Genomic DNA, 11,471 nt, shown 5'->3' with positions numbered 1-11,471 from the left:
ATCCCACCACCAAAGACATCTTTCCCTCCCCACCCTTATCTGCTTTCCGGAGGGACAACTCTCTCCGTGACTCCCTTGTCCGCTCCACACTCCCCTCCAGCTCCACCATACCCGGCACTTTTCCCTGCAACCGCAGGAAGTGCTACACCTGCCCCCATACCTCCTCCCTCACCCCCATCCCAGGCCCCAAGAAGACTTTCCACATCAAGCAGATGTTCACCTGCACATCTGCCAATGTGGTACACTGCATCCGCTGCACCCGGTGTGGCTTCCTCTACATCGGGGAAACCAAGCAGAGACTCGGGGACCGCTTTGCAGAACACCTACGCTCGGTTCGCAATAAACAACTGCACCTCCCAGTCGTGAACCATTTCAACTCCCCCTCCCATTCCTCAGACGACATGTCCGTCCTGGGCCTCCTGCAGTGCCACAACGATGCCACCCGAAGGTTGCAGGAACAGCAACTCATATTCCGCTTGGGAACCCTGCAGCCCAATGGTATCAATGTGGATTTCACAAGTTTCAAAATCTCCCCTCCCCCTACCGCATCCCAAAACCAGTCCAGCTCATCCCTGCCTCCCTAACCTGTTCTTCCTCCCACCTATCCCCTCCTCCCACCTCAAGCCGCACCGCCATCTCCTACCGACCAACCTCATCCCGCCCCCTTGACCTGTCCGTCCTCCCTGGACTGACCTGTCCCCTTCCTAACTCCCTACTTACACTCACCTTTACTGGCTCCATCCCCGCCTCTTCGACCTGTTTGTTTCCTCTCCACCTATCCTCTCCTCTATCCCTCTTCTATCCGCCTCCTACTCTCTCCCTATTTATTTCAAAACCCCCTTCCCCTCCCCCTTTTCTGATGAAGGGTCTAGGCCCGAAACATCAGCCTCTCTGCTCCTATGATGCTGCTTGGCCTGCTGTGTTCATCCAGCCCTGCACCTTGTTGTATCATTCTCGGGACTCGTTCTCTCTCGGAGTCTGGGGCTGGCTTTTCACTTCCGCCTGGCTCTTTAAACCAAAGGTTTCTTTACATTTAGCTGCAACTTAAAAATATATGTTGACAAATTTTTTTTAGTGACTTTATGTTTTTCCTTCATAATTAAAGGCAAAGATGATAAAAGAAGGCAGTTCATTCATGAAGGGCATGATGTTGGGTGGAATATTTTGTTTGGTCTTCACCCTTTTTAGTAACACGAAGCTAGGTGGAGAATTGCAAAGACACGAACAACACAGCCTCAAAGCTCCCTCAAAGGAAGAACTGCTCAAGCTGCCCGAAGCGAAGCGTATGGAACTCAGTCTCACTATCCGTGTTCTTTGTTTGATCATGGTTACACCCAAAGAAATTGGCTACTGGGCCTCTGTGGTACAAACATGGAGCAAACATTGTGATAAAGCTGTCTTTTACAGCCCGGAAACCATAAAAGTCTTTGAATCAGTCAGCCTTGCAACGGAAGATAAATGGATCCAGACCAGAAAAGCTTTCAAGCATGCATATGAGAACTTCAAAGATGAGTATAACTGGTTTTTCCTGGCAGAATCAACTACGTTTGCAATTATTGAAAATCTTAAATTCTTTTTGCTGAATAAAGATCCAGAACAGCCTTTCTATATTGGCCATTCAGTTAAGTCTGGTGATTTGGAATACGTGGAATTTTCTTCAGGAGTGGTCCTAAGTATAGAAGCATTAGAAAGACTCCATCGGGTTCTTGATGATCCTGTGAAATGCCCAGAAAAGGGGAGTTTGCTGTGGAAGATGTCTGAAGAAAAGGAACTTGCAGTATGTCTGAAGTACACAGGAATTGTTGCTGATAATGCAGAAGATAATGAAGGAAAAGAACTGTTTAATTCAAAAAATATAAATACCCTTGTTGTGGAGGCAATGTCTAATCACCCAAGTGAAGTTGTGGAAGGATGTTGCTCTGATGTAGCCATCACTTTTCATGGACAGTCACCTAATCATATGCATGTTCTGATGTATGGTGTTTACAGACTACGACCTTACGGGCATATATTTAACGATGCACTGATCTTCATGCCACCTGTAGACTCTGACAATGATTAAATGCCTCTTCTACGATAGAGACGTTGCAGGATATGAAGTATGAAATCTGAAAAGGAAACACTCCTGTTGTTTAGAATGCTCTTCTAGTTTTGTAAAATCTCTTACTGTTTCTAACTAAAAATGTGCCTTCAATGTCAAGCCTAAAATGAAGTAACTAACGACTTTGCCGAAAACATTCATGATTATACACCATTTAAGGTTTGCTTAAAGAGCAAGTTTAACAGGAACCAGTTTCAGTTACTAAATGGCAAAATAGATGATGCTTGGATTCAGTGAAACATTTTAACAAGCATCAAACATTTTTATAAAATGCTTATGAGAGCTTTGAAAAAGCACTCAGTTGTACAATCGTTTATTATCTCAGACCTGAGTTTTTATTGTGCATAACAAGAGTTAGGGTTAGTGCTGATGGTTACAGGCATGCCACTGGTAGTTGAGGTGATGAATTCTGAGCATCATGAAAGAACCGTACTGACTGAATATTGAACTGCGGAAGTTCAAGAAAAATTTCAGTCGTTCACATATGTGAATCTGCCATTGTGTTATTTGTGTTAGTTTGGATACTGGGTATTGTATAATGTGACGCAAGTTTTTTTTAAGGTGGATCTGGCCTGTACGTTGAAATTACAATCTATTACTGTTCTTTCTAAAAAAAAAAGTGCAATGCTGAGGACAAATAGAGTTTAATCGCTAGTGTTGATTGGTGTTTGCATATTGATAAGTGCAATTTAAAGTTCTAACCTGCAAACTTGCTTCATCAATTTAATCTGCCAATTGATCTGTGTAAATTTACTGCTACTTTCAAAAGTAATTTTCTTAAATGTGATATCAGTAACTTGATTAATGCCTCAGGACTTCGATTTTTATGCATAGATTTTGCAGCTGGTGTGGTTCTGTCACTTGTCTGTGTCAATTTTCATCACACACTATGCATTGTACTTGCCCCTAATTCTAGACAGTAACAATTATTAAGCAGAATGATGTTCTTGTATGTAAAAGTGGGGAAATATCTAATTTTCTGTAGGTTTTTTGACCTTGGTAACGTTCATTACTTAAGAGAAATAACTGTACATTTACAAATATCTGACAAACTAAAACACTTGGTGTTTATATAGCATCTATATTACTAGTAAAATATCCGAAGACACTTCAGGAATGTAATGTAGAAGATTCACTTAGCAACAGGAATGTACCTCTTTGATCTCAGGATGTGCCTGTTGGGACCAATTCTCTTTGGGGAGCAACCGAGCAGTAGCTTTGAAAAGATCTTTTGATGTAATCACTTCTGCTGGGTGCAAGGGTGGGGAGGGGGGTGGGTGCTTGGTGATATAGGGTAACATTATTTATACAATTTGGTGTTTGTCTGAGTAAGGGAATTTTATTTTTACCAAAGATGGAATTTCACTGCACTTGCTGTGATGTTAGTGGATATAAAACTGGAAAATTCCCAGGTTCATTGCCCAGGTATGATATCCATCACATTGGACACAGAAATTTACTGAAAATAAAAGTATCACCAGCAAAGAGTTATATTGATAAGAATATACTATAACGTAGTTATGAAATAGCATCTGTTCAAACTTTCCTAGTTTTTGTATTGTAATTTTCCTTTACTTGATCTCTAAGTTCAAGTGAATGACGGTTGAGATCACTTGTGCCTCCTACAATGTTCTAAGCTGCACATTTTATTCAAATATTAGCTATTCAAACATACCATGCACACTTATTGACTTTGTAACTACAAATGTGATTATGTAGCTTTCCCTCAGGTTAATTAACCAGGATATCCAATCTTATTTAGCTGAGGACTCTGCATGTGTCAGAGGTGAACTGCAAATTACCACATAAAAATTGAATCACCTGTTCGTACAGTCATTAAACACTGAATTTTTGAAGTCTCCAAAACAAACATATACTTTACATTGAAACAGAAATTTCTGGAGAAACTCAGCAGGTCTGGCAGCATTCTAATGAAGAGGCAGTGGACTTGAAACATCAACTCTGCTTTCTCTCCAAAGATGCTGCCGGACCTGCTGAGTTTCTCCAGCAATTTCTGTTTTAGTTTCAGATCTCCAACATCCACAGTTCATTGTTTTATTTTGCTATACATTTAAAAAGTCCAAAGGCACAATCATATACAAAACAAATTAAAGCACCACCTATTCATTTTCCTTCTCTGCCATTGTTCTCTCAAACTCCTCTCTTCACTTACCTGCCTATCTCATATTTTATTCATCGCCACCTCTTGTTTCTCCCTCTTCCCTCAAACCTGTATTTCCTTTCCTTCCCCTAAAAGTGGTCCAATGGTGATTGGGGTGGTCTAGAAGGAACTACAATAAGTCAAGTAGACATCATGCATTGAGCATAGCACCAATGATCTTGGAGAACCAAGGCCACAATCAAAGATAATAATTAGTGTATGAATAAACTTCAGGCAGTCCAGCAAACTGTTAGAAAAAGCAAGTGTGGTACAGGAAGTGTGCATGTACAAAGTACCTTTTAATATTTTGTTAGTCACTGTCATGGTGTTGTGCAGTCCACAAATGGACCAGGGTAAAAGAGTTTATCAAGTTTTATGAATATGACCTTAGTTTAAAGTCATCCATTTTGCCCTACCTATATTGTCATTATTCACAGTTAAACAGCAAAATTGGAAATTTTGGAAATAAATGTTTAATTGAGTGGAGCTTACCTATATTTATCAGCATTGCAAACTGCAGTTGGGGACACAAAACCAAGGCTCTCCATCACTATTCCAGGACAGAGAAGGGTGTAATTACAGTACGCCAAGTTTATATCAGCAGTTTTCATTATATACCTGGACAGAGAAATTTATAATGGAAAATCTTTGGATGAAATTTTGAGGTAGGGTATATAGAAAGGAAGTGTATACAGATTTTTAATTTAAACATCTATATTAAAGTATGGCTATAAAAGGGGAAGCAATGTTGCTGAGATTAAAGCACTTTAGCATATTGTGAATATCAATTGAATATTTCTTCTCTACATTTATTTATGGATTAGCTGAGATTCAAACATAAATTCTAATGTGATTTAGCAGCTATTTTTCTTTCCATGATTTTGAGGAACAGTTTCTCAAAAGCAGATATTTGCCAAGTATGACATGAGGTAATTATAGCCAATCTGCATATGTGTTGGTGTGCAATTGTTGAATGCAGTGTGTTTGTAAATATTGGACTTGGACTGTGGACCACATTATTATACCATTAATACTATCCATTAATGTTTTTCATCTGTTACTCTGATTTCAGCAAAGTGCATGTGGAATTTTCAAACTGTATGTAGAACCAGTCATATAAAAATGTATTTGCCTGTCTGACTGTGGATTGTGTCTAGAGAGAGCATCTTGATCAGTACAACAAGAGTGAAGTACTATGACTGCAGCTGGTGGTGTTGGTATTGATGCAATTCATTTGATGATTTGAGTATCACATTTTGACATCATGTGATGTGTTTACTTGTAGATTGTTGTTATCAACACTTTAAATAATCCTTGGGAGTCTAATGGTCCTTTCTTGCCCTGATTTTTATGTTCTTATGCATTTGTATTGAGAAAACCACCTTGTTTTCTATTAAATCATTTAATTGTGTAAATATTGAGTCATTTTGGAAATAATAAATCTAATATGAACACCTTTTGAGTGATTTCTTCTTTTATGTCTGAATGCTAAACTCTGAACTATACACTCTTCAAAATTGGATAGAGTCATAGAGTCATAAAGCACGGAAAGAGACCCTTCAGTCCAACCAGTCCATGCTGACCATAATCCCAAACTAAACTACTCCCACCTGCCTGCACTTGGTCCATATCCTTCCAAACATTTCTTACTCATGTACTTATCTAAATGTCTTTTAACATTGTAACTCTACCTGCCCCTGCCACTTCCTCTGCAAGTTCCACCCACGACCTCCCTCTGTTTTAAAAAAACAAGTTGCCACACATGTCTTTTTTAAATCTTTCTCCTCTCACCTTAAAAATGTGATCCTTAGTCTTGAAATCCCACCCTAGGGAAAAGACAAAAGGCAAAAAAAATCCTCTTTTGTTGAAATAATTTATTTAGTGAGCAATTAAGTGCACCAATACCAGCCTGAGTTGCTAATATCCAATGTATAGTAATTTAGTATTCTTGATTGAGACTTTTGCATGTCGAAATCCATTATGTTGGCACATTGTACAGGTTATTTTGAAATTAATCACAAGATCATATTGATGCAATGATACATTATTTTATATATCCCAAGTTTCTTTAGAACCTGAATTTTGTGAATGACTTTTATGAATTTAAAAATTCATACTTTTTTTGTACTACCAAATATTCCTGAAAAAGCACATTTTGTTGAAACTTTTCATCTTGCACACATCAGGATAATTTGTGGAAATTTAAAAGAAAACACCTTTTTACTGTATTGGAGGAGGATGTTGATAGGTTGGCAAGTGGACTTTAATAGAGGTGTTGCCAGGAAGATAATGCCAGTTAATGATGACTGACAGTTAACGAACAAGTTTTTCATAAATTTCAAGCAGTGGCACAGAAGGAGGCTGCTCGCCCTGTTTTTGTTTGTTCCATGCTGGATCTCTCAAATAACAACTTGGTTACTTCCACTTCCCACATTAAGTACATTTTTTTTCTTGCATCACTGCTGGATCTTCTTTTAGTCACTCTAAATTGGTGTTCTCTAGTTCTCAAATTTTCTACTACCAGACAGGACATAATTTTGAACTCTTAAGTCTTCTCTCAACATACTTAAGAGAACAGCCCAAGATTTTGCAATCTATCATTACTACTGACATCTGTCATCTCACGCCAATCCTTGTTGTGCACTTTGGTAAGAAGAATAAAAGCATGGACTATTTTCTAAATGGGGAGAAAATTCAGAAGTCTGAAGTGCAAAGAGACTTGGGAGTTCTAGACCAAGATTCTCTCAAGGTAAACTTGCAGGTTGAGTCAATAGTCAGGAAGGCAAATGCAATGTTGGCATTTATTTTGAGAGGAGTTCAATATAAAAGCAGGGATGTACTACTGAGTCTTTATAAGGCTCTGGTCAGGCCATGTTTGGAGAATTGTGTGCAGTTTTGGGCCCCATATCTCAGGAAGGATGTACTGGCCCTGGAGCGGGTTCAGAGGAAGTTCACGAGAATGGTCCCAGGAATGAAAAGTTTAACATATGAGGAACGTTTGAGCACTCTGGGACTATACTCATTGGAGTTTAGAAGAATGAGGGAGGATCTAATTGAAACTTACAGAATATTGAATGGCCTGGACAGAGTGGATTTTGGGAAGATGCTTCCATTGGTAGGAGAGTCTAGGAGCCGAGGGCACAGCTTCAGAGTAAAGGGAAGACCTTTTAGAACAGAGATAAGGACAAACCTCTTCAGCCAGAGAGTGATGAATCTATGGAATTCACTGCCACAGAAGGCTGTGGAGGCTGGGTCATTGTGTACATTTAAGACTGAGATAGATAGGTTCTTGATTATCAAGGGGATCAAAGATTACGGGGAGAAAGCGGGAGAATGGGGTTGAGCCATGATTGAATGGCTTAATTTCTGCTCCTATGTCTTATGGTGTTGCAGTCTTGTGATTCTTTTGTGCAACCTCCTCAATTTCTCCACATCGTTCCTTGAATACTGTGCCCAGAATTCAACATAATACTTCAGTTAAAGTTGAATCAGTGGTTTATAAAGGTTCATTGTAACTCTGCTTTTGTACTCCATGCTTCAACAAAGTCTAGGAATACACATGGTAAATTGCTTTTTCAACCTTTCCACTCACTTTCAATGATTTTGTGCCTGTTTTGCCCTAGTTCCGCAGCTTCTGCAGCCCATTTAGAATTGGCCCAATAATGTCTTTCTTAATTCCTCCTACCAAAATGTAACATTTTCAGTATGAAATCTAATCTGCTATATGTCCATCATTCTCACCAGCTTATGTCATCCTGAAGTATATTACCATTCTCTTCATGCAAATGGTGTCATTCACAAATTTTGAAGTTGTGCCCTGTACACCAAAGTTTCAGGCCATTACAACATGTCTGAAGATTTGCCTCCCACGGTATCCATAATGCCTATAACCACAACTGCTTCCTGATACAGCCTACTTCACATCCATTCATATTTACTTGTTGAGACAAGAATATAAGTTTAAGTCTTGCACCATATAAGCCAGCAGTCAAGTTTATGTTTCAATAAAGAGGTTGCAACATTTTTTGCAAGTCACATCTTTTATTCTCTCATGAAAGCTACTCATTTAATTTGGTGTTTAATTCAGCATTTTTAAAAATCCATTAACAGGATGTGGATCTCACTGGCTAGGCCAGTATATATTGCCCATCCCTAATTGCTCGGAGGCAGTCAAGAATCAACCACATTGCTGTGGGTCTGGAGTTGCATGTAAACCAGACCGGGTAAGAATTGCAGTTTCCTTCCCTAAAAGACATTAATGAACCAGTTGGGTTTTTATGATAATTGACACTGCTTTCATGGTCATTAGACTCTTAATTACAGTTTTATTTAAATCAAATTCCACCATCTACCATGGTGGGATTCAAACTTGGGTCTCTAATAATCTAGCAATAATGCCACTAGGCCATCACCTCCTTTTACGCTCATGTTACCAGGTTTTCAGGCATTAGTGATCCCTGTAACCCAAGGTTCTATTACATCATCAGCATTATTTCAAGTTAACATGCTCTGCCTGAATGTGTTTCCTTTTCTTAAAATAAAATTGTTACATCATGGGTGGAAGTCTACAACTGATTTTTTTTTTGAGAGCTTTTTCTCCTGTGGGCAAAATTGTTAAGTACAACTATTCTGATCCCAGCTAATAGTATTACTGTTCATGTCAGAACACAAAATGAAATCCGGCTTGATAGATCATGTGCTTAAGTTTTGCAAATTGGATAACATGGCGATTAGTCACAAAAACATATATGATATTGGCAATTTTAACAATAGAACCCCAGCTTGTTACACAAAAAAAGCAAGTTTCTACATATTTCACAACACTAAATCAACTTTTCAAGTTTTTACATAACTGAATTCTCTTGGTTTCTTTTCCTTGGACGCCGGAGAGAGGTTTACAGTTCCTCTAAGCTTGCTGACATGAACCTTCCAGAGTTCAGATGGTTGAGGCATTTTCAGTTCAAAAACCTTGAAGATTTTTACCCAAATTCCCTTGGCTTGGAAGCTCTGCAACTTACAACTCTTTGGTTAGTGGGACTTGCTGCCTGAACAAAAAGCTTGATTCTTCCGATGAGAAATGTTTTACCCTTCTGAGCTAAACAGCACCTCATATTCCACCTTGGAAGCCGATAACCCAATGGTCTCAATGGGGACTTTACTAGCTTCAAAATCTCCCCACCCCCGACCTTATCCCAAGAGCAGCCCCACCCCTTATCCCCGCCTCGTTGACCTGTCCGTCTTCTCTCCCACGTATCCACTCCTCCCACGTCACTGACCAATCCCCACCATTAACTAGCTACACTCACCTTTACTAGCTTCGTCCCCACCTCCTTGACCTGTCCGTCTTCTCTCCCACCCTATCCGCTCCACTATCGACCTGCTGTCACTGCCCCCCTCTCTATTTATTTCAGAGCCCCCTTCCCCTCTCCCATTTCTGAAGAAGGGTCCCGACCCAAAACGTCAGCTTTCCTGCTCCTCTGATGCTACCTGGCCTGTTGTATTCCTCCATCTCCATACTATGTTATCTCAGGCTCCAGCATCAGCAGTTCTTACTATCTCTGAGCTAAACTTCTGGTTCTTCTGAGATCCTGAACCTTCTGGAGTCAAAACGAAAACTAAGAGCAATCTCAATATTGTGTCCATTAACACCACCTGAACAATTGATCGCAGTAATGTGCTTTCTTGGAATTCATGCTATAAGGGCAGTGTTTCTAATGACTTTACCTTGTTTTAAAAGAAAAACCTTCACAAAACTGACCCACATCCATCTGCTTGTATTTTAAACTCCAAATTCAAGAATATAAAGACCTTTTCTTTAAATGTATTTTTGATGGTGGACTGAAATGAGTAAAGAACTGTTTTAAAAGACAAGGATTGGTAAAGGATCACTTCTCGCTTTTAAAAACAAGTTAGTTGACACTCTTTGTAAGCTCCATTTACATAGCTGTTGGTTCAAGCAGTGGGAAAAGCCAAGTTACAAATAAGCCTGAATAAGGGACCAGTATGTAAATGGAGATTTGTTCAACACAAGTAGCTGATTAGCCTGTGAAATGTTGATGATTTAATGATGACAAAGGCCTCCTGCCTGCCTACAACAATGTGATTGACTCCCGAGTTGCTGAATGGTTTCAAGGTATGAATGTTCAGGTCAGAAGCCATTGGACCTCTGGAAGGAAAGGAGCTGTTTTTGCTTGTCAGTAAGAAGGATCTCAAGCCTGAAGATGGCCAGTTTATTTTCCCTCATCAGTTGCTCTAAGCTGCAACTTGTAAAGGGATCTGATTTATTAAAAATGTGAACTAATCACCTTGTGCATTCTGCAAACAAGCTCAAATATCGAGAGAAGGATGGTTGAGCAATAGTTCTGATGAGCACAAGGATCATCTCACCAAACCCTATAGGCACTGAACTGCATTCCCAGTCTTCCTTCTGTCCATAAGACTTGAGTTTTTTTCACTATGTCTGCACTTCTATTTAGGTGGGGAGTTTTTTAAGTTGGTTAGGAATTTAACTAGTAGTGTTAAATGTCTATGATTCATAATGGTTAAACCTGTAGCTAAAGCCTACTTATTTGTAACAAATAGTAATTCTTATTAAGTACAGACACTTGGTCCGTGTTTTCTGTCTATGTGAGTCTAAAAGACCAGGTAAATTAAGGAATTCTATGTACTTTTAAAAATGTTAAAACTTTGGTGATGACTCCAGGAATAGTGGGGCTTAATTCCCAGCATACTATCCCAGTGAAGTGTAACAATTAAGTACATATATCTTGTATCACAATTGACTGTTCGTCAAACTAGAAAGTAACAAAGTTGTAAGGCAATTACAATTGAGAAACTTACCACCAATCGAAGGTAGAAAATAGAACTCAATCTTTACTTAGATTTATTCACAATCTTACAAATAAAAAGCCATCAATAAATGCTCTCTCTATACTCTTCTGAGTAAAACAAAGTTCACTAAAGAACCACATCTTAAAGTAACCCTAACATTAAGTAACAAGATGGAAATTTTGTAAATTAAAATATCTACATGGGTGGAGATGACGCATTCCAAAACCGCCAGTCATGCAAGGCCATAAGCAAGCTATTGGCCACTGTGTATTCCACATTCAAGGATGGCAGAGCGTGAAGTAGCTACAAAAGAACATTAGGTAGTCAGGATGATCAGCATGCACCCATTCCCCGGATTGCCTACTAGCTGGACCTGTT

General features: G+C 39.3%; 1 protein-coding gene across 1 annotated transcript; it reads left to right on the top strand.

Annotated features, from left to right (window-relative positions):
* Positions 1 to 996: 996 nt before the first annotated feature.
* c1galt1c1 (C1GALT1-specific chaperone 1) lies at positions 997 to 5,716 on the top strand. Its single transcript, XM_048593951.1, has one exon. The coding sequence runs from the start codon at positions 1,112 to 1,114 to the stop codon at positions 2,060 to 2,062; it is 951 nt and encodes a 316-aa protein (XP_048449908.1). The 5' UTR covers positions 997 to 1,111; the 3' UTR covers positions 2,063 to 5,716.
* Positions 5,717 to 11,471: the final 5,755 nt, after the last annotated feature.

Source organism: Rhincodon typus, unplaced genomic scaffold, assembly GCF_021869965.1.
Source record: "Rhincodon typus isolate 14 unplaced genomic scaffold, sRhiTyp1.1 hic_rhity00004767, whole genome shotgun sequence".
Taxonomy (NCBI): Eukaryota; Metazoa; Chordata; class Chondrichthyes; order Orectolobiformes; family Rhincodontidae; genus Rhincodon; species Rhincodon typus.
This window is presented reverse-complemented; position numbering and strand designations above follow the sequence as displayed.

Bases quoted from the DNA above. Each gene is read 5' to 3' on its own strand.
- c1galt1c1 (XM_048593951.1), top strand. From the start codon at position 1,112: ATGATAAAAGAAGGCAGTTCATTCATGAAGGGCATGATGTTGGGTGGA.